Genomic DNA, 23,504 nt, shown 5'->3' with positions numbered 1-23,504 from the left:
TATACAAAGACTTGGGGGAAGTGGAAAGCTGGTGAGTGAGGCTGCAGAAGTCGGGGATCATGAATATGACAGTGTCCAAAGTAGGACTTGGGAGACCAAGGTTCCGACCCCCACTTGGCCATGAAGCTCATTGGGGGACCTTGGGCCCATCACCGCCACTTAGCCTACCTAAGAAATAACGAGACCCATGCCTGCCAGCCTGGCCCCTTGACAGAGGGATAGAAAACAAATACATTGCTTTGGCAGTGCAGCAGTGAAGTCATCTCCCCCGGGCGCAGGCCTGTGCAGTGTGCTTGGAGGTCCTGGGCTGCTGAGAAACGAGCCTGCAACCTTCTGCAGCCAAGGAGGGCGTTCTGCCGCTAAGCATCTTCCCCAATGAATTGCCTTAAATGATCTTAGGACCCGAACCCATTTTTTGTGGTTTCCCCACCCCTCCTGACCCCAGGACCCCCGCGTTGTTCAGGAGAGCCCAGCAGCCTCCAGCGAGGCTCCATCAGAAGGTGATGCCCGGCTGCACGGCAGTTGCGAGGGGAGAGAAGGAACTGCAAATGTCCTTTCCACCCTTTCATCTATTTATCTTCGGACCCAAGCCTAAGTCTCTTTAAGGTGCTGTGGGCCTCCTTGTGAAATCTACCACCCATGTCCCCAAAATTAAATACAAATATGCACACAAATGTAAAGCAGTTTTATTTCAGCTGCTGTGTGATCAACAGTAGTGTTTAGAAACACACATTTCTAACACACCACCATTTCCCTTTCTTTCCTTTTGCAGGGCCAGGAGGGAGGGAAGAGCTTTTCCCAACTTGCCACTATCTGACGGTAGCACTCGAGGAACAAGTTATTAGATGAAGCGTTAAATGGTATCCCAATAACGACAATCCACTTTCAGTATCTAAACATCGGGCCGTTCAAACATCCAGGAGTGATGTGCAGTCAGGAGTAAGGAATAAGATGGTTCCCTTTGTCTCATTTTGTCTATTCAGTTAACACCATAAATATTAAGTGGAGGAGCAGTCAAAGGCTTCAAGCTGCCAAACCTACTCTCCCTTAAAATGCAGATTATTTCCCTAAGCAGGACCTCCAGTCTCTGTTACAGACAAGACGCCCTCTGCGGTCACCTTCTACAAAAACCACTACGGCTATACAGTGGTGCCTCGCAAGACGAAATTAATCCGTTCCGCGAGCCTCTTCGTCTAGCGGTTTTTTCGTCTTGCGAAGCAACCCTATTAGCGGCTTAGCAGCTTAGCACTATTAGCGGTTTAGCGGCTATTAAAGGCTTAGCGGCTATTAAAGGCTTAGCGGATTAGCGGCTAAAAGGCTATTAGCGGCTTAGCGGCTTAGAAAAAGAGGGGGAAAGCAAAAAAAAATCGGAACACTTGCAAGACGTTTTCGTCTTGCAAAGCAAGCCCATAGGGAAAATCGTCTTGCGAAGCAGCTCAAAAACGGAAAACCCTTTCGTCTAGCGGGTTTTCAGTCTTGCGAGGCATTCGTCTTGCGGGGCACCACTGTACAGTCAAACCTCTTCTTGCGTCCGCCTCCGCTTGCATCCATTTCGCCCAATGTCCGCGGCAAACCCGGAAGTAACCAGTGGGTTTGTCGCCGTTTGCACATGCGCAGAAGCAGGCAATCACCACCCGCACCTGCGCACAACGGCGCCTCTCCCAGGGACCCGTTTTGACCTCCAGATGGACCTCCGGCACGGATTATGGTCGCAGGTAGAGGTTCCACTGTAGTTAAACATTTGCACAGGAATATGGCAGTTTCAGTTCCTTTCTCCTGCCTTCACTGCTTGCTGTGGATCCTTGTAGCCACGACCCGGTGGAAATGATCTGGGCGACTGACAGAAAGGCTGTTAAAACAGGGCTCATCCTAAACAGTAATAAAAAAGCAGCCCACAAAGAGCTGTTTGGCAATTTAGTTTATTCAAATTCCTGCCAAGACAGAACAACCAAGGTTACAAGGAAAAACTGAGTCTACACAGGGCACCTAAACCGGTTCAACCGCCATGTGAGCGTGTTGATGATTTCCAATACCAAATTCCCAACTTCATAGAGTACAGCAACCCCCAGAGTCTCTTGAGGTGAGCTGCGTCAATCAGACCTGCTTAGAGCATTCTTACATCTGTAGGGAGCAAGTGTTTTTAGTTCAACTATAAAAAGGAGGAGAAAAATGTGATGGGAATAGAATGATTATGTATTTCTCAACTGCGCCCCCGAGTGGCAACTGTGGGCAGCTCTGTTCAGTCATTTCTGAGAGGGCACCCAGATCTGTATTGCGGGTTTGCTAAGCTCCTGTCCACCACGTAGCAACTCCCATCACCCTTGACCACTGGCCATGCTCACGGAGAAACATCTGCAAGGCCAGATTCCCCACCTGCATTGCCAGCTGTGCTAAAAACCAGCAGCTAGGAGAAAGGACGGGCAGGAAACCCTTTCCAAAAAGTAAAATTCCTGGCTCATCAGTCCTCCTGTTCCGTCCTGACGAAGGCACCCATCTGCTTGGTGTGGGCGTCTCTGAGTTGCTCCAGCTGCCTCTGCCCACGCCGGACGAGGTACTCTATAATCATGACATCTGTCCGGGGGATCTGGGCATTTTTCCTGAACTGGGCCCGTATCTGAGGAAGGAATCCCGGCTTGTCCTTGCCGGCCCGCAGGAAGCTGCGGTAGAGGCCGAGAACTTGCTTCTGAAGCTTGCTGTGGCGGGCCATGGGGCGTTCGGACATCCCTTCTGGTCAGCCAAGGAGCAGAGCAGGAGCTGGGGAACCAAAAGGGGCAGTGTCAGAACAGAAGCTGGTGGGGAAGTTTAAGGGGGGTGCCCAAGCAAGGCTGGAGGAGGGCCCTGGAAGAAGCAGGAGCCTTTCTGAGAGAAAATCAGCCCTGGGTCCGAGTTCCAAGACCTGCATCAGGGGTGCCAAGTTGAATAAAATATGGCGGGGCGCCAAAAATTGCGTCTGCGCAGATGCCAGAAATGTGCAGACACAATTCAGCCCACAGAGCAATCTCTGCGGGAGCGAACTGGCCCAGGCGAGGTAAACCTTGCTGACTTCTGCTCTACAGCCTGCGCAGAAACCGCCTTCTTGACCCTTGGTCTCGTCTGCCCAATCGACCAGAGCTTGTCTTTGCATGCAGGGCAAGTCCCTAACTCACGGAGCGTTTGAGCCCCATCGGCTGCCCTCACCTGGTTTAGCCAGCCAGTCGAAGCTGTTTCCTGGGACTGTGGCCGCTGTCTCCTGCCGACAGCTTCTTGGAGCGGAAGGTGAGAGCTGAGTGCCGGGTGCCGGGTGGGGACCCAAGGTGGACAAACCACCCCAGATTAAGCGCTGCAGCCTCAGCAAAATGGGAAGAACAGTGAGCTATTTCGCATCACCACAGCGAGGAGAATGAAAAGTACAAAATCAGAGGCAGCGTGTCTAATTATTAATGGTCAGCGATGTTTTGAGCAGGGGGGTGGGAGTTATCTTTGGGAGGGGAGGCTGGCAGGAGCACATGGGCCACCAGAAGCTGCCCACCCCCCAACCCAGTGCCAGAATTATGTATATGCTAAACAAACTGTAGCTTAGGCCGTCACTCTCTTGGGGGCCCCCAAAAAAATTAAAGGAAAAAAACACCTGGATGTACATTTCGAAAATATAAAATAAACAACAAATAAAATAAAACCTACCTACAACAACAGTGTTTTGTGTTGGGGGGGGGAAGTAAAAATCTGTCCAGTAGCACCTGAGAGACCAACTAAGTAGTTCTGAATATAAGCTTTCGTGTGCATGCACACTTCTTCAGATACCTTTGTGTTGTGTAGGCTCCTATGATGTAAGTCATGGGGCCCCAACCATTTTAAGTTAAGGTAACGGTAAAGGGACCCCTGACCACTAGGTCCAGTCGGGACCGACTCTGGGGTTGTGGCACTCATCTTGCTTTATTGGCCGAGGGAGCCAGCGTACAGCTTCTGGGTCATGTGGCCAGCATGACTAAGCCGCTTCTGGTGAACCAGAGCAGCGCACGGAAACACCGTTTACCTTCCCGCCGGAGTGGTACCTATTTATCTACTTGCACTCTGACATGCTTTTGAACTGCTGGGTTGGCAGGAGCAGGGACTGAACAACGGGAGCTCACCCCGTCGCGGGGATTTGAACCACTGACCTTCTGATTGGCAAGCCCAAGGCTCAGTAGTTTAACCCACAGTGCCACCCACGTCCCCATTTTAAGTTAGAGCTTAATAATTATTTCACTATTAATATACTTCTTAATTGCATTTCACTATTAATATACTTCTTCTTAATTGCATTTCACTATTAATATACTTCTTAATTGTATTTCAGTTCAACCGTGACTTTGATAAAAGACGTATTTTGTGATGCGCAAATGGCTTTGGATACCTGTGAGGCCCCTCAATGACCATCCAGCATACATTCAGCACACAAAACAGTGACAATTCGTTGTTGGCCAAGGGCGGCTGGACACAGAAACCTCCACCCGGCCCTGCCCCCCCCCCCGGCCACAGAATCAGCCCCCGATCCCGGCGGCCTTGAAGCGCCCGCCCTGAAAACGCAGCTGGAGAGGACCCACCGCTTCCCCGGCGCCCGATCGGCGATCCCGCAACACTCCCCGCCGGAGCTCCGCTCTCCCGGCTTCCCGCACCGGACTCCGGCCGAAGGAGGGGAATCCCCCCTCTGCGCGTCACAAGCCCTAGAACGTTGAGACACCGCCGGCGCCTTCTCCTCGCTTCCCATTGGCTCTCCGCTGGCAAGGGGGCGTTCCCAGGAAGCTCCCGGCCGCGGCTGGAAGCCACGTGGGCGGGGAGGGGGCGCGTCCTTGTCCTTAAGGAGACCCCCAGGAAGGGCGAGCGGGGAAGGATCCCCGCCCCGGGAAGGGGGATCCACGTTGGAGACGGTCTTTGGGGGGTGGAAGCTCCTTTTCACCAGAGCTTTCCGTCTGAGCCGAGCCGGAAGGAACGCCTGGTCTTGCAAGAAATTCATTTTATTTGGAAGGATAAATGAACACGTGCGCAGACTGCGGTTCCCGTGTCCGCTGCTCCCGCAACCAAAGGCTTGATTAAGGCGGGGGAGTTAAAGGCCTCGTCCCTGGCATGCCTCCTACACCCGCTAAATAATTGGCCCTGTAGTAGTAGTAATAATAATTATTTATTATTTGTACCCCGGCCCATCTGGCTGGGTTTCCCCAGCCACTCTGAGCTGCTTCCAACAAAGATTAAAAATACACTAAAATGTCACACATTAAAAACTTCCCTGGTGCCTTCTAAATGTCAGGTAGTTGTTTATCTCTTTGACATCTGATGGGTGTTCCACAGGGTGCCACCACTGAGAAGGCCCTCTGCCTGCTTCCCTGTAGCTTTGCTTCTTGCAGGGAGGGAACCACCAGAAGGCCCTCGGCGCTGGACCTCAGCGTCCGGGCTGAACGATGGGGGTGGAGGATCATACCGAGAGCTGCCAAAGGTTTCGGGCTGCCCATGTTGCTTCAGACTAGATAGGGAATCTGTGGCCTTCCATATACCCAGGGCCAGTGCTATACCAGAATTGTACAGCTGGGACCACAAAGGTCATCTAGCCCAACCCCCTGCAATGCCTCTTTCGCCTGTGGTGGGGCTTGAACCCAGAACTCTGAGAATAAGAGTCTCATGTTCTACCTAGGGTGCAGTACTGACCTTTGAGGGGCTGAGTTTTGATACAGATTCGTTTTTGTTTATCCAATGAATTTCTGATCATACTTTACTTCTACATTTTGAAGAATTTTTATCATTTCTTCAAGATGGGTTTTTGAAATTTGATGTTAGCAATTTCCCCAAGGCATAAAATAGCCTGGCACCAGCACTGCCTGCACCTCCTCTCAGCCCGGACCGCCAACTACACTGGCTGGCACTGATAGGAGGTGGGAGCACAGTGTCAGGTGGGGGAGGGCAAAGATGTTCCCCAATTATGGTTTAAGGGAAAGTAATTCTCAGACTGAAGTTGCAGGACTTGGGAGAGGGAAGGGCTGGCATCTACAGCTCAGGGACTGTTCACTGGGGGCTCCCCACCACCTGCCCCCAGAAGCCCTGGATGTAGCTTCGTTAAGGCGGCTTATGACAGTGACTCCAAACTCGTTTCCAAAACAAATGTTTAGCTTTGCTGTCATATGCAGCTTGATGGCTTTAAGCAGCAGATTGGGGGCTGTTTTTTTAAAATCCAGTCGTTTTTGAGGAAGAACTAGAACTATAGCTGTCAACTGTTCCCTTTTTTAAAGGGAAATTCCCTTATTCCGAATAGGATTCCTCACAAGAAAAGGGAAAAGTTGACAGCTATGACTAGAACAGGGAATATGACTATCATGGTAATCTATGAAAGGCAGTATAGTTTGAGCCCACTACCTAACCGTCCCAGGCAAGGGACGCGCATATATATATATATATATATATATGCTTTCGTAGATTTTCACGGGTACAGGAATGCAGGTTTTGGTGTCTTCGGGTGTCTTCCCGTGTAAGAGTTGGGGTGTCTAGGCGACGTTTCGACGAGGTCTCACTCGTCATCTTCAGGCTGGTGCTTTCGGCTTCTTGTTACTGGAACAGAGCAGGATCTCAGTGTTTGAGTTCCTATAAATACTGTTGAGGGGGTGTGGTGTATAGCCTCCAACGTTCTGGGCAGAGAGGAAGTTCCCAGGTTAGTGTGCCTTTTCTTCTTTTGTTCCTTAATTACTTGAGGGATATCTTGAGTGATTTCTTGAGTGATATTCTGAGTACCACTTAGGTGGGTCATTAGGTGTGGATTAGTTGCTAAAGCTTTCGTGTCTTGACCTCTTGAGCTTGTGAAGAGTTTTTCTGAGAAGATGGCTGTACTGCACAACTAAGCACAACTAAGAGCACAACTAAGTGCAGTACAGCCATCTTCTCAGAAAAACTCTTCACAAGCTCAAGAGGTCAAGACACGAAAGCTTTAGCAACTAATCCACACCTAATGACCCACCTAAGTGGTACTCAGAATATCACTCAAGAAATCACTCAAGATATCCCTCAAGTAATTAAGGAACAAAAGAAGAAAAGGCACACTAACCTGGGAACTTCCTCTCTGCCCAGAACGTTGGAGGCTATACACCACACCCCCTCAACAGTATTTATAGGAACTCAAACACTGAGATCCTGCTCTGTTCCAGTAACAAGAAGCCGAAAGCACCAGCCTGAAGATGACGAGTGAGACCTCGTCGAAACGTCGCCTAGACACCCCAACTCTTACACGGGAAGACACCCGAAGACACCAAAACCTGCATATATATATATATATATATATATATATATATATATATATATATTTGTTTTCGTAGATTTTCACGGGTACAGGAATGCAGGTTTTGGTGTCCTCGGGTGTCTTCCCGTGTAAATGAACAATGTATGAACAATGCCTTGACAGCCATTCAAAACAAATACAATCCCCCCGAATACATCCTGGACCTGACCAACCACTGCCTAACCAACACGTACTTCATCCACAATGGACAAAGATACAAACAGATAGAAGGAGCACCTATGGGATCACCCCTCTCACCGGTCATCGCAAATCTGTACATGGAACACTTTGAAACCAATGCTTTAGACAAGTCAGAACACAAACCCAAACTTTGGCTCAGATATGTTGACGACACCTTTGTAATTTGGCCACACGGGAAAGAAAAACTAGATAGCTTCCTCACACATCTCAACAGCCTACACCCCAAAATACAATTCACTATGGAAATAGAAGCCAACAACCAGCTTCCCTTCCTTGACGTCCTAATCTACAAAAAACCTGATGGCTCCCTAGGACACACTATCTACCGGAAAAAAACACACACCAACCGCTACTTACATGCTCAATCACACCACCACCCTGCACAAATAAACTCCGTAGCCAAGACCCTCATCTCCAGAACCAAACGCCTGGCTGACAAAGACCACTTGACAACTGAGTTACAGAATCTCTCAAATGTGTTAATCGCCAATGGATACCAGCAAAACAGGGTTAAGAAGCTAATCCAAAAAGAAACACCCCCCAAAAACCAAGACACGGAAGAAAACAATGGCATGGCCCTCCTTCCTTATATCAAGGGCACTACAGATAAAATTAGCAAAATCCTCCATAAACACAATATCAAAACAGCCTTTTGCACCAACCAAAAAATAGCCAATATCCTCAGAAACCCCAAAGATAAAATCCAGTTGGAAAACCAAGGGGTCTATGAAATACCCTGCAAAGTCTGCCCAGCCACGTACATTGGACAAACAAACAGACGAATAAATGCACGTATCGCAGAACACAAGAATGCCGTCAAAAAAGAAGAAAAATCTTCCTCTCTTTTCCAACACATGAAAGAAACAGGACACGAAATTAATTTTGCAGATTCCAAATTGCTCTTTAACATGGAACATCACCACAAGAGAATAATCATGGAAGCCATCGAGATAGAGAAACACCCTCACAACATGAACAAGCGTGACGACACGTCCCGCCTGCCAGACATCTGGAAATTAGCCCTCCCCACAAAAACCGACACCAGATCCAGAGGCACACAGAACGCCACCACCAATCAACCACACCAGACCCAAACCCAGACCCTCTCCACAGATAAATTACAGACACCATCCAGTAACCAAACCATAGTGGCAACTCCGGATGCTGCACCCCCCTGCAATCCCTACACAGATCTGGCTGGCACAGGGCACAAAACCACAGCTCGCCCCTATACACGAAGCCAAGCCAAAGCACAACTAAGTGCAGTACAGCCATCTTCCCAGAAAAACTCTTCACAAATTCAAGAGGTCAAGACACGAAGGCTTTAGCAACTAATCCACACCTAATGACCCACCTAAGTGGTACTCAGAATATCACTCAAGAAATCACTCAAGATATCCCTCAAGTAATTAAGGAACAAAAGAAGAAAAGAACACTAACCTGGGAACTTCCCCTCTGCCCAGAACTTTTGAGGCAATACACCACACCCCTCTACAGTATTTATAGGAACTCAAACACTGAGATCCCGCTCTGTTCCAGTAACAAGAAGCCGAAAGCACCAGCCTGAAGATGACGAGTGAGACCTCGTCGAAACGTCGCCTAGACACCCCAACTTTTACACGGGAAGACACCCGAGGACACCAAAACCTGCATATATATATATATATATATATATATATAAAATTTGACAAGCTTGCAGAATGCTGCAGCCACAAGACCACAGCGGTCACATTTCAGTGGAGGCTTAAGTTTTCTTTTTTGCTCCACTACATGAAAAGCTCCCCCAATTACTACTGCACATTTATCCAGCCCAGCCGTGAGCGAGATGCAACAGCACCCTCCTAAATGACGTGGCCCTTGACCACAGAGATTAAGATTCGGGAAGGGCTAGGAGAGAAACCAGGGTGAACATATGAGGCGGGAGAAAGCTGAGTCGGAGGACGAGCAAACGAGTTGAGGCCTGGGCGATGAAGGATTTTGAAGGGAAACAGGACCGTTACCAGCTGAGGGAGGGACAGGCTGCGAAGACGAGAAAGGAGGGAAACAGGGGGATTCCACTTATGCAGAACAGACAGAGTGAAAGCAGCGTAAGGGGCAGAGGACAACTAGCAGCTTGAGGCAGATGCAGAGAAAATCAGTGTTAATCAGGAGAGGGAGAATATGAATTTAGCAGATGCTTCCCTAGAAGAGCAGAAACAAAGCAGTCCTTGCAGTCCTTGCAAGAGAGGAGCTGAGCTTGCAGATCACTCTAGAGGCAGGATGGGGAATCTGTGAACCTCTTAATGAATGCTGGACTAAAACTCCCATCACCCTCCACCACTGGCCATGCTGGGTGGGGCTGGTGTAGGTTCCTCATCATTGGTACCCCACCAGTATTTGTAATCTTCAGAGGCCGTGCTGCACACGCTTTCCCTTGCACAAGGTTCCAGGTTCCTGAACCCTGGAATCTCCAGCTGAAGGGATCTGGAAAGCAAGGCAAGGAGATCCAAGGATCTGGAGAGCTGCTGCAAGATGACCTCCTATCCCTCCACCCAGCCAGGACCCCCAGGAACTCGGTGCGCAAGATGGAAGAAGCTCACACAGAAGCAGCACTCGTGTCTGGAATGTATTTTCCCACCAACTTTCTTTAATTTATCGTATTCACATAGCATCGGCCAGTAGCACACAAAAAAGAGAAGTTTTCACAACGGGGAAAAAAATACACGGTCATAGAAATGTCTGCATTTACTTTTTTTAAAAAAAGCAGGAAGGGTCTTGTACAAATCTGCTCTCTTTTCAACCTGCTCAACTAACTGCTTCTGCAACCAGCAGGCCTTACTACTGGGGTGGGGGAATCAGGAGTGACTTTGCTGCCACCCCCAGGCCTCACCCTTTCAAGGATTGCTGCAACAAGGCAAGGACACTCCAGTTTTCTCTGGGCTAACTGAGCTGGCACAGAAGGGTATAAACATGAGAAAAACCAAGGGGATATAGCATCTTCACGGAACAGACAAGAAACAACCAGGGGAAAGGGAAGCGGGGAGGAAACCACCAACACAAGTCGAAGAACACACAGCGGCTTTTCGCGCCTTCTCCCTTTGGCTTGCTCAAGTGACCTTGCGCATGGGATCAGAGCGCAACAGCCAGCCATTAACAGAGGCCGCATGGCGACCCGCTCTGCTTCCTTCAGCCACCCCTGCACCTCTTCATCTCCCCATCACATTTCATCGTCCAGGCCATAGTCCACCTCTTCCGGGAAGTCCCCCACGGTGACGAAGCGAGGCTTCACGAAGGCCCCGTACTTGAGCTGGCACTCAAAGTACTGCTTTCCGTTGACGCTGCCAAGGAGAGGAAGAGCAGGAGAAAGAAAGTCACACTCAGGCTGGGGGGGGGGGGCATTCCAGGGATAGCAGTCTGAGGAGAAGCCCAGCAGCTCAAAGGGCGGCCGAAGCCCCGATCCTCAGCACATGCCGCTGACTTTTTGAAAAGGAACACTTCTGCAATCCACATTCTGTACCCTGTAACAATTACAGGAGTTGCCTGTTTTGCAGTTTCTTGCTCCGCATTATTTATCCTGCTCCTGCCATTTTAAAAATCTTTAAAACAACTACAGTGGTACCTTGGTTTAAGAACAGCTTGGTTTATGAACAACTTGGGATTAAGAACGCTGCAAACCCAGAAATAGGTGTTTTGGTTTGTGAACTTTGCCTTGGAATAAGAACATGTTTCACTTCCTGTTGAATGTGTTCCATTTGCAAGTTGAGTCCCCCGCTGCTATGGGAAAGCACACCTTGGTTTAAGAACGCTTTGGTTTAAGAAGGGACTTCCGGAACGGATTAAGTTCGTAAACCAAGGTACCCCTGTATTTGACTTTTAGAAGACACCTGAAGGCAGTCCTGCTCAGGGAAGGCTGCGGTTTTACTGTGTTTTTGATACTTTGTTGTGAGCCGCCCAGAGTGGCAGGGGCAACCCAGTCAGATGACCGGCATATACATAATAAAATTATTAATATTATTATTTTACATTTCAAAAAACATTTCTTTTTGTTTTGCTGGCTATTAAGGAGGGGTGGGAACCATGCGGGGCTCTGACATTCTTCCCCCAACCGCTGGAAATGTTATTCAGTCACCCCTCTGGCAGAATTCTGCACCCAATACAACATTCTGCACTTTCGTCCTTCTCAACGGAGAAGCCGGATATTTATTGAATTGCTGCCAGCAACACTACAGAGGAAGACTTGAAGCAAACACGGACTTGTTTTTATCTTTCTGAGGCAGCCCAAAATGAATTGACAAACACTATAAAAAAACAAAAACACGCTGAATGTTAAGTTTAGTGCCCCTGCAACACTCTGTGGACTGCCTTTAGACGTAGACCTAAAACACGTGCCGACAATGTGCCAGAGGTTAAGGTGGGAATGTGCTGGTGCTTCAACGTGAAGCTATGAAGCTGCCAGAGCCACCCAGATCCCATGATGACCCACTTTGGGGGCCCAGGCCAGGCAGGACGGCACTGCAAGAGACATCAGGGGGAGGGAGGGCTTTACCTTCCGTCGTGTTTCCCCACAGGCTCATCATACTTGATGCCGACCCAGTAGCCAGGCTTGAACTCCGTTAAGCCTATGGAGAAGAAAGGAAAGGGGCAAAGCTTACAATCCTAAGTCAGGCACGAGTGCACAACTCCCAGACTTTTAGAAGACATCTGAAGGCAGCCCTCTTTAGGGAAGCTTCTAATGTTTAATAGACTACAGTCATACCTCATGTTACGTCCGCTTCATGTTACGTTCTTTCAGGTTACGTCCCGCGCCAACCCGGAAGTACCAGAAAGGGTTACTTCCGGGTTTCGCCGCTCTTGCATGCGCAGATGTGCAAAATGACGCCACGCGCATGCAGAGAAGCAGTGAATCACAACCCGCACGTGCATAGATGTGCTGCTGCGGGTTGCGTTCTTTTCATGTTGCGAACGGGCCTCTGGAACGGATCCCATTCGCAACCAGAGGTACCACTGTATTGTATTTTGATATTCTGTTGAAAGCTGCCCAGAGTGGCTGGGGAAACCCAGCCAGATGGGCAGGGTATAAAATATTATTATTATTATTATTATTATTATTATTATTATTATTAGTCTTACTGGAACTTGAAGCAACTTATCTTTTTTGCAAGGAGGGAGGGACACTCATAATCCTTGTTCAAACTGAAAAGCACCATCAAATTTCATAAAATCTTAGATTTGGAAGGGACCCTGACGGTCATCTATGTTGGATATTCTCTCTCTGTGTGTGAGAGAGAATCATGTTCCAGAAACAGAGAAGAACAGAGAAGAAGCTTCAAGAAGAAGCAGAAGGCTGGAGTTTTTTTTGTGTATGCAAGGACACTTTCTGTGGGAACTGTTCTTTGGACATGCGCAGTGTGACAGGAAGTACTGTGTAACTTGTAACTTGTCTCTTGCAGTTAAGAGAAGCAGAGAGAGCACTGGATGTGACTGGACTAGGTGACCCCTTCCAACTCTACACAGGGTTACCATAGGTCTGGAATTGACCAGACATCCAGAATACTGTTGTCTCTAGCAGCCTCCAGGTGGAAATTGGCGAGGTGTCTGGGAGAATTCAGCCCATGTCAGCAGTGCCGTTTTTGACGATTTCCCAGAAAAATGGCTAGAAAATGGCAATTTATTATTTTTGCAGTGAAAACACAACCTCAACAACTTTTCTGCCCAGATTTTCACTGTTTGAAAGATGGCAACCCTTGACAGCTTGCTCTCCCTCCCAGGCTGAGAAAAAGATGGAGAAAACTGGAAACTTATTGGGACAGTGTGACTTTTGTAGCTGTAAAACAATGGAGATTTTCTGAAACAACAATGGACACTAGCACCGCCCAAGGCATGCTGGAGAACAACAACAACTGACAAAAGATAGACATAATATATTACAAGGAAGAAATATTACGGACACACAGGAAGGAGAGAGTTTGAATGCTTCATCTGTAGGTGCAGAAATTATTCAATGTGTCAATGTGAATGGAAGTCATTAAAATTGCAGCTGCGATATAAGGAACTGGTATCTGGACTGGAGCGTAATTGAAATTTATAAGACTTTGGAACACAGAAATAAAGGAAACCATCAAACCATGAATTCTAGCACACGGGGGGCCACCTAAATTGTATAATTTGGCATCTCAATGATAGGTATTATTAACCGTATTATAATCTGGCATTGTTATAATGACTGGATTGTTGTAATTGAAAACTACTAAAAATTATTGTATAAAAAGAAGCAGAAAAAGCAGAGAGAGTGTGTATTCGACTCTTGTTGGACTCTAAGCATGCCTTGACCCTGGCAGTGGCGAACGTCCGTTTACATTTGCTACCAACATGCTTTTATGCCTGTCAAGTAAGCTTCTACATTTCACTGAATCTTTGTGGCGGCCATGAGTGTTTATTGCCTACTGGCAATCCTCACAGAACTCTAGCCCAATGGTTGCCATTAATCTGATTCGAACTGATTTTATAATGAAATGATTTTAGAATGTTGTATCATTTTACTGTTGTTAGCTGCTCTGAGCCCGGCTTCAGCTGCGGAGGGTGGGTTATAAATAATTTTTTAAAATAATTTTTATTATTATTACTACTGTGTGTACGTTCAACCCTGAAGATGCTTCCAAGGATGGAGCTGCGTTGAGATGTAACTCTGCTGAGTGTGGATACTGACACACACGCACAGCAAAAGTGATGCCAGGCGGAATCCTACTAAATCACCCACCAGAAGTTGATGGATCGATCCAGCCAATCTAGTCCAGCCCCTGCAATGCAGGAATATGCAGCTGTCCCATAGATAGGGGGATCAAACCTGCAACCTTGGCGTTCTCAGCACCAGGCTCTAATCGACTCATCTCCCCAGTGGTGCCAAGTGCGTTACAGAATTCTTCACCCGGTTTATAAAGCGAAACCAAATAAGACTTCAAACTGCTTCTCACACTGGTTTCTGCACCGTATTTTGAATGCCCCCCCATCCTTACAAAGTGATTCTCTTCTACAGGGCAGGAAGTAGGGACATGCGCCCAGGTACTCACCAACGTACATCACTGTCCCCCGCTTGTTGGGCTGCCCCGCTGCCCGCACCTCGCACCTCGACCCCACGGAGATGGCTTCCGCCAGGGCCTTCTCCTCCAGCAGCTTCTGCTCCCTCTCAGCTTCCCTCTTCATCATTTCTTCCGCATTGTACTGCCCCAGCTTGCTTGTTTTCATGAAGGAGCGTGCTGTATCTGCAGGACACAGAGGGTGGCGGGAATCGTTCAAAAGGAGTAAACTCGCTTCTCTTCAAGCAGCAAACAGGAAGCTGGGCTCCCTCAAGAAACGCTGAAACAAGGCCATCTACAACGGTACCGCTGAGCCCTCTATGAATTAATTCACTCAAGCAAAGGAACAAAGGTCTATCTGGCCCAGCAGTCTGTTCTCAGTGTGGCCAACCTGAACGGGAAGTTCACAAGCAGGGCCTGAGCACAATGGCCCTCTTCTTACTTGAGATTCTCAGCAATGCCACAAGACATGAAATTGTAGAATCACAGAACTGTACAGTTGGAAGGGACCTTGAGGGTCATCCATTCCAACCCCCTGCAATGCAGGAATCTCAGCTCAAGCATCCAGGACAGATGGACACCCAACCTCTGCTTAAAAGCCTCCAACGAAGGAGAGTCCACCGGCTCCCGAGGGAGGCCATTCCACTGTCAAACGACTCCTACTGTCAGAAAGTTCTTCCTGATGTTTAGTTGGAATCACCTTTCTTGTAGCTTGAATATATTGGTTCGAGTCCTGCCCTCTGTAGTAGCAGAAAACAAGCTTGTTACCTCTTCCAAGTGACAACCCTTTAGATATTTGGAAATGGCTATGCTATCAGTCTTCTCTTATCGAGGCAAGGTAAAGGTAAAGGAACCCTGGACTGTTAAGTGCAGTCAAAGGCGACTATGGGGTGCAGTGCTCATCACTCTTCAGGCTGAGGGAACTGGCGCTTGTCCACAGACAGTTTTCTGGGTCACGTGGCCAGCAGGACTAAACCGCTACTGGCACACGGAGGACTGTGACAAGTGCCAGAGTGCATGGAAATGCCGTTTACCTTCCTGCCGCACTGGTACCTATTTATCCAATCACATCATGCTTTCGAACTGCTAAGTTGGCCAAAGCTGGGATAGAGGAACAGGAGCTTACCCCGTCGCACGGATTTGAACTGCCAACCTTCCAATCGGTCGTCAGTTCAAATCCCCATGATGCGGTGAGCTCCCTTGCTCTGTCCTAGCTTCTGCGAACCCAGCAGTTCGAAAGCATACCAGTGCAAGTAGATTAATAGGTACCACTGCAGCGGGAAGTTAAAAAGTGTTTCCATGGCTCTGGCACTTGTGACAGTGTCCCGTTGCATCAGAAGCAGTTTGTCTCAACCTCTTTCGAAGCCAGCCAAGAATGTGAGCAGCTGGAACCCAACACACAAAGGAGGAGCCAGTTTCAAAAACCTATGATACAACTGATGGGATCAGACAGACTCTTTTCTTTCAAACACAGAATCATTTGGGACACTGCCATCAGCTCTCACCTGTTCGCTTGTCATATTCAGCATCGGTTATCTCAAACTTCTCTACCTTTGACACATTTTCGTATTCCCCGATGGTTGCACCGCTCTTGTCAATAACCTACAGGCCCCCCAAACACAGTCATTTTATTTATTTTTTAAAGGCAGAAGCAAAAGAGCAATTTCTAAGCTTTTTTTCTAAAAAGGCATTTGTTGCCACCAATTGCAAAGGGGCTCTAAGTTCTAGTTCACAGATGGCCATGTGCCGCATGTGTCATTCCATCTTTTTTTTAATAAGGATTAAATTTATATATAGAACACAGTGACACAGTTACTACTAGGAATAGACCCCACTATGGAAAATACTCCAAAAATCAATAGGTCACATAATTTAGTTATTTGCAGTGTGGCACCAATGTGCATAATGCTGTTCAGAGCAACATTAAGCAATGGAAGAGGGCAGGTCCCCATTCCCATGGAACGTGCAAACTACATTTCAGTAGCAAGGGAACCTCACTTTTGTCACCCACTCACAAATCCTTTGACAGAACCCAGTAATCTCCATAACCTACTGCAAATAGGACCAAGCGCATGCAACTGAAATAAATGCTTATTGTTCCCCATCCCCCCCATGTGGCAGGGACCTGTCCTCCCGTTCTTTACAGAGAATGGTATTTTTAAAATTTTGTTTATTGACATTTACTAGCAACACCAATAGACTGCCCTTCATCACATCATTCTAATCACAGGGGGATTGCCAACATATTAAAACATACAGCAAGCACCTAAAAACACATTGAATAAACCTATCATTTCTAAAAACAGGTTAGTGTACACAGCAGCATAGAAGACCTACAGCAATGGTGGCATTCACAAATTTATCGCCAGTGCATGGGAGAAGTGAAATGCTTTTACTTGGCAGTGGAATCTCATCAGGGCCTCTGCCACCCCCAGCTTTGGGGAACGGTGCTATAAGGGGAGAGTAGGCCCTTGACGGAACATGTCTGACAGCATGCTGCTATATGAATAATAGGGGGAAACAGAGGGACCACAACAGAAATCAGAAGGTGGCTTCTTATCAGAAGCGTAAGAGGCCCTCATGCAGTCCAGGCCCCAGGACAGCTTCCCCCAGTTTCTTGCAATAGCAAAAGTATTATGAGGAGAGCCTTTTGATCCAGGGAAGAACCAGCCCAACACTCACATGAATCCTGCACCCGTCGTCGATGGGGTAAGAGCCCAGCAAGGCCTCGTCGCTGTCGAGTTTCATCACAAACTTGTCGTCCGGAGTATAGAGCTCGAGGTCCATGCATGATGCCGGACTTCCCACAACCAGTTCCAGCTTACACTGTTCAGACAGAAGCACCGGGCAGAAGGGGAAGAAGAGTATTTATCACAGGCCACAGATGATGTGAAATACCCCACCCCTGGCTCCGTGCAAGACGAACCACAACAGTAACGTAACACTATGGGGCCAGTCGTGTTTGTGACCTCTAGTGATGGGGCTACGTCAAGGCATCTTAGTGGGGACTGTAAAGCTAAGGTCAGCAACAAGTTTGCTTCAGTCTAACACGGCTGTACGGAAGATGCTTTCTGGCCTGCCAGTTGTCAATCTGAAGCTCAAAAGAGACAAGCAAAGAGGTGCCTGTGGCAACAGAGTGTGCAGGCCAGGCACTTTAGGGGGCGGGGTGCCCACCCAACCCCTCAATTACTTCACAGAATGGCTCTGCAGAGAAGCTAGTTGCTGACCAAGGCTCTACACCTCTGAGCAAGAAACAGGTCTCCCCTCTGTGATGCAGCCTGCACAGCTCCCGGCTCAGGGTGCTAAGTAGGGGATAGGGACATTCCTGACATAGGTGGGGACTGCAAAACAGCATCTGAGCGGAGGGAGGGGGGAAAGCGTGAACAAGCTCCATCCTTAAATTATCCTGGTTGTTTCTCACTGCCAGGGCAGAAAAAGAGATGCTGGTGGGAAACATAAGGCAGAATTTGGCACAAGGCCACACGCTGCAGCCATGGGGGGGGGGAGGGGGACAGAAAAAGAGAGCTGGTTGGCCGGCTCACTCAGCTGGGCACGGGGCGCCAGTTGCCAAGCTGCTGCCGTTAATCCCAGTTTGGATGTGTGGCACAAAAGGATTTTTGTTATTGTTGACACAGGCGTGTTTGCTGGGGACCAGAGCTCAAAATGGGGTCGAGGGCTGTTCTGCTAAGGACACCCCCCCCCCAAAAAGGCAGAAGCAAAGAGAAGCAAGTTTGGAACTTGAAGCAAGCAAATATAAGGGTTTTCCCCCCTGGGATTTGGGGGGGGGGGCAGATGGGTGGAAGAAAGCACCAGCTTTCCAAGCAAGAGCATGAGGCGAGTCCAACGACCATCTGCGCCCTCATGCAATGGGTGTAAAGGGCATGCCATGCAGCTAAAAATCTAGCTGCAAAGCCTAAACCCACATTCCCCCTGCAATGTCAAAGCAGAGGGAGCCGATTCTCCCGCAAGGAAAAACCCTCTCGTTTGGCGCTGGATGGGCAGCGCAGAAATCTACCTCGCCGTGCAAGACCTCTCACAAGCAGCTGCAGCTCTCTGCATTCCTTTGGTACACCATCGCAGGCGCCTGCAGCAATCCTGCTGCCACCGCAAACCCATCCGGCGTGGAAGCAAACAGGCCACGCCACGGCCAGCAGCGCAGGAGTCGCTTACCCCAGGACAGGGCACCACCCCATCCATGCCAGCTTCCTCTCTGGGGAGCCCGCAGGTGCCGCTGTGCGAACAGGCCAGGCGGCAGGCCAGAGCAACGCAGCAAGCAATTCGGATGGTGCTCCTGGCGGCGGCAAGGGGAGCCCTGAGCCACGCCAAGGGGGACAAAGACAACAGACGCATTAAAGTGGTCTCAACGCACACCCCCACCCCCAAATCGGTGGGACTTCAGGGGCCCTCGATATTTTCAATGCCCTCGGCACTAATTCCTCCCAGAAACGCACCTTTGTTTGGAATTACAAGAGGGCAGAATGGAGGAGTCTGGGCCAAACTCAACTTGTTTTGAGAATCCCCACTTTTGTTGTAAAGGCCAGAACTTTCTTTGGGGTGGGGGGAGGAGATGGAAAGCTCCTGGAGGAAGGGGGGAAGAGTCCAAATTCAGTCCCTGGTGGGATGGGAGGAATTCAGATTACTCTAAGTACATTTCCAAGAGGGGGACGCACCCCTCTGAACTGTGCGCTGGGGTGTGTGGAACCCAGCTCATCTTGGGGGGAGGAGGAAGGACCCTCCTTTTGATACCCCCTCCCCCCTCTTTTTAGTGGAAATGAGGCTCCCCTGGGAAGGCTGTTTGCAGTGAACAGCTTGCTTACAAAAAAAACAAAACGGGGGTCCATTTTCCAGTATAGATTCAGGACGGAGAAACACAGAGCAGAGGAGGCAGGAGGAAGGCAGGCAGCCTGGGTTGCATCTGGAGTAGGATTCCCCCCCCCCAGGCAATTTCCCAAAGGGTCATAATTTGGGGAGGGCCATAATTATGATTATTTGGAGGTGGGGAGGGGAGATGAGGCATCCCATCCATGTCTGCTTTTCATGGAAGGGCAGGTGAGGTGCTGTCAGGGCCGGATTGAGGTTTGATGCGGCCCTCAGCTCCTGAAGGTAATGGGACCCTTTCTATGTCCAGCTCTCCTTTGTCCACAAAATATTGAGGCTGTTTTTTGTGTTGAATATATGCTAGATGGTCATTGATGGACCTCACAGGTCTCCAAAGCCATTTGCACATCACAAAATAGGAGCTTACACAACACAAAACACTGTTGCTGTATGTAGCCTTTATGTCATTTGTTTTTTATCTGATATTTTGGAAATGTACATCCAGCTTTCCCCCCCCCCTTAATTTTTTGGGGGGCCCCTAAGTTATAGCTTGTTCAGCTTATACATAAATCTGTGCCTTTTTTTGCTGCAATAATAGGCCTGCCTGTTTCCAGTCCATCTTTTAGGTACATGATGGCGCAGAGAAGAACCCTCTGGCTACTCATTTATTCTTATTATTCTTGTTGTTTGTTTGTTTGTTTAATTAATTAATTTCATTTCTATCCCGCCCTACCCCCCCCCCCAAGGTCTCAGGGCGGTTCACATAAAATATCAAATACATAAAACCAACAACCCAATAAAAAAAGCCCCAAAGAGCCAGCATTTTGAAAAAGGGTATGGGATGTTTTCACCCTGCTAAAGCGGGATCGTTTCTTAAGGATCGCCCCGAGCACGTTTTGAGCAGCCCCCTTTTCTAAAATAATAATAATAATAATAATAATAATAATAATATTTGGCAGGGGGAGCTCCTTAGCAGCCCTCTTTTTAAGGGGGGAGGCCATGGGTCTCCTCCCCCTTCGGCTGAAGCACACGCGTTCTTTCTCGACACGTGTCGGCGCGTCCTCACGTCCCCTCACCTTGAACTCGGCGAGGGTGAGCCCCCGGGCGTATCTCTTGAGGGCCCGGAAGGAGTTGAGGCTGCTGCTGATGGACACGGACACCACCGCGGGCGTCCCCGTCACGACGCTCATCCCGACCCGGCTGCCCCAACCCCGGACCAAGAAACCGCCGCCGCCTCAGCCGCCGCCGCCTCCTCACAATCCCCTCACGGGCCGCTCCCGCCGCCCGGCCAATCAGGCGCCGACAGCTCCCTCGGCCAGCCAATCGCCCCGCGCTCGGCCCGCCCTCGTGACGCTCCTCGCCAATCAGCGTCCGAGGCTCGCCACCACGCAGGAAGAAAAACGGAGCTCCGGCTTTCGTTGCCCTTCCCTTCCCCTCGCCGCCTCTCTCCTATCCGTGAAGCCTGAGCGGGGAATCCACCAATAGGAAGCCGGGATGTTTCCAGAGTGACCAATGGCGAGGAGGGGTGCGGAAGAGAAGGAGGGGGCTGAAGCCGGCTGGAAGTGAGGGCAAGGCTCCTGGCGGGGGATGTACGCAGCGGATGCAGGCAGGCAGGCAGGCAGGGATGGGGGGAAGGTTTGCAGTACTAGTAGTAATAGTAGGAGTACTCGTAGTAATGACACTAATAGCACTAATAGTAATGGCAGGCAGGCATTCACCCATGGGGAGCGGAGGCAGAGAGGTTGGGTGGGAAGTTTTGCAGTACTCGTAGTACTCGTAGTAACAATACTAACAGTGTAGTAGTAGTAGTAGTAGTAGTAGTAGTAGTAGTAGTGATAGTAATAACAGTAATGGCAGGCAGGCATTCACCAATGGGGAGTGGAGGCAGAGGGGGGGGGGTTTGTAGTACTAGTGGTATTAATGGTAGTATTTATTATTATTATTATTATTATTATTATTATTATTATTATTATTATTATTATTATTATTATTTTAATTATTAATTAAGTAGTATTAATTAATAGTAGTATTACTTGTAGTAATAATACTAATAGCACTAACAGTAATGGCAAGCAGGCATTCATCGATGGGGAGTGGAGGCAGAGAGGGGGAGGTTAGTGATACTAGTAGTACTAGTAGTACTTGTAGTATTAATACTAATAGTACTAATATCACTACTCGTAATTTCACATCCCAATTTTGCTCAGGCTCAAAAGCATAGCCTGTTGAAATGGAATCAGCTGGCAAGGTGGGCTCCGTCCAAATATGCCCAAAGGCGAAGCGTTTTTTTTGCTCTCTCCTTTAGGGAGCTACAGTTCCCAGGACCCTTTGCAAACTATGGTTCCCAGGAACCGTTGCAGGGGGTTGGACTAGATGACCCCTTGGGTCCCTTCCAACTCTCTAAGATTCTACGATTCCTTGGGGGGAGCCGCATGCCTGACAGCCGGAGTCGCGGTAGGTGGGTGGGGCTTCCAGGCGAATGTCCATTGTGGGAACCGTCGCTCTTGGTGGCTGCGATTTTCTCGCGACATCCACAACGACATGGTTGGCACCAGAGCGCCAGACTGCATTACACCTGCAGATTTAACCCAGATCGATGCTTCCCAGGGGGAAGACAAACCCCAATGCATTTTTTAATTGGAAAAAAACCCTGTTGTTGTCATTGCTTATTTGCAATATTGAGCCCCCATCGGGAATTCATAAGGTAAAGGTAAAGGGACCCCTGACCGTTAGGTCCAGTCGTGGCAGACCCTGGGCCAATGGCGCTCATCTCCCTTTATTGGCTGAGGGAGCCGGCGTTTGTCCACAGACAACTTCCGGGTTATGTGGCCAGCAGGACTAAGCCGCTCCTGGCGAACCAGAGCAGCGCATGGAAACGCCGTTTACCTTCCCGCTGGAGCGGTACCTATTGATCTACTTGCACTTTGACGTGCTTTCAAACTGCTAGGTGGGCAGGAGCAGGGACTGAGCAACGGGAGCTTACTCCGTCACGGGGATTCGAACCGCCGGCCTTCTAAGCTTTGTGGTTTAACCCACAGTGCCACCCGCGTCCCACCAGACTGCATTCCACCCATCACATTTAACCCAGATGGATGCTTCCCGGGGGGGACGGGACCCAATGCATTTTTTTAAATTGAAAAACACCCCTGTTGTTGTTGCTTATTTGCAATATCGAGCCCCCATCGGGAAGCCATAGAGGGCGCCATAATCCAAGAAATTCCCGTTTTATTCCCTGTGGTACATGATGCTCAATAAGCTCATGGGACGGTTCTGAGCATCGTCAAAGCGTTTTGCAATTCAGCAATTCCTACCCTTGTCCCTTCCTCAGATGTTGAGCTTGGTCATCTGTTGAAGTCAATCCAATTTAGGTTAGTCCTGACCTTCATGAAGCCCATATCCCAGCGTGATGAACCGGCTGGACCCCATTTTAATACAAGTATTTTATCTTTTTAAAAATCCGCTTGACATCTTAGGAAAGGCCTTCTGTGTTTACGGAAGGACCTTTGCACATCAGCTGATCATAAATGAATTAGGCTGCTTACTCCTGTTCCAGAAGTGAGGTGTTTTACCCCGGTCATGGGCAAACTTTTGCAGATTCAATTAATAAGTTAACTAACTGAGCTCTATCTGATTTAGCAACTATAATTTCTTTAATCAGGTGACAGCTGGTGGTGTAGTCTAAAATATCTGGAGTTTCAGTCACCTGCCCTCCATCTTTTGATGGGGGTAAGAACTGAGTGGGGCAGTGTGTTGGCAGGATGCCTTGCCCCCTTTCATATTCACCCGTGTTCTCTTACCCCACGCCGACCCCCACCAAACCCCCTGGGAAGAGGCTGGTTCTGGCATCTGGCAAAGGGTTGGGTCTTCCTGCTGGTCAGGGGAGTCTGGCATGATTTGCACACAGAACCCCTTAATTCACAGCCCCAGAGACTAAGCGTAACTGAGTCTCTTCCCATCGTAGAATTTAACAACAGTTGATGATGATAGCCCTGTATACGGAAGCTGTTCAACGCTTAATTTTTTATTATGTTTTCATATATATTGAAGAGTGGCTGGGACAACCCAGTCCGATGGGAGTGTTACAAGTAATAAATTATTACTATTATTATTATTATTATTATTATTATTATTATGAGAAATCCGTAGGCCCACGATACTGC

General features: G+C 48.8%; 1 protein-coding gene and 1 long non-coding RNA gene across 4 annotated transcripts; both read right to left on the bottom strand.

Moving 5' to 3' along the window:
- Positions 1-664: 664 nt before the first annotated feature.
- Positions 665-4,708, bottom strand: LOC310712939. Its single transcript, XR_014529021.1, has 3 exons — positions 4,563-4,708; positions 1,520-2,754; positions 665-1,153 (listed from the first exon to the last, which is right to left on the bottom strand). It is a non-coding gene; the product is annotated as an uncharacterized lncRNA (long non-coding RNA).
- A 5,358-nt stretch (positions 4,709-10,066) lies between these two features.
- On the bottom strand, positions 10,067-20,637 carry TBCB (tubulin folding cofactor B). 3 transcript variants are annotated; one of them, XR_014529011.1, is made up of 6 exons: positions 20,421-20,633; positions 17,209-17,352; positions 16,032-16,128; positions 14,080-14,712; positions 12,000-13,896; positions 10,067-10,791 (listed from the first exon to the last, which is right to left on the bottom strand). XR_014529011.1 is itself a non-coding variant. In XM_083516343.1 (6 exons), the coding sequence occupies exons 1-6, from the start codon at positions 20,532-20,534 to the stop codon at positions 10,671-10,673; spliced, it is 741 nt and encodes a 246-aa protein (XP_083372469.1). In that variant the 5' UTR covers positions 20,535-20,637; the 3' UTR covers positions 10,067-10,670. The 3 variants fall into 3 exon arrangements, 2 of the variants coding, with proteins under 2 accessions (XP_083372469.1, XP_083372468.1); XM_083516343.1 differs by having other exon boundaries at positions 12,000-12,072; positions 14,521-14,712; positions 20,421-20,637; XM_083516342.1 differs by lacking the exon at positions 20,421-20,633 and adding an exon at positions 18,697-18,841 and having other exon boundaries at positions 12,000-12,072; positions 14,521-14,712.
- Between the last annotated feature and the right edge of the window lie 2,867 nt (positions 20,638-23,504).

Source organism: Podarcis liolepis, assembly GCF_965112155.1.
Source record: "Podarcis liolepis genome assembly, chromosome: 7".
Classification (NCBI taxonomy): Eukaryota; Metazoa; Chordata; class Lepidosauria; order Squamata; family Lacertidae; genus Podarcis; species Podarcis liolepis.
Note: the sequence above shows the minus strand (reverse complement) of the source record. Positions and strands in the feature narration are given on the sequence as shown.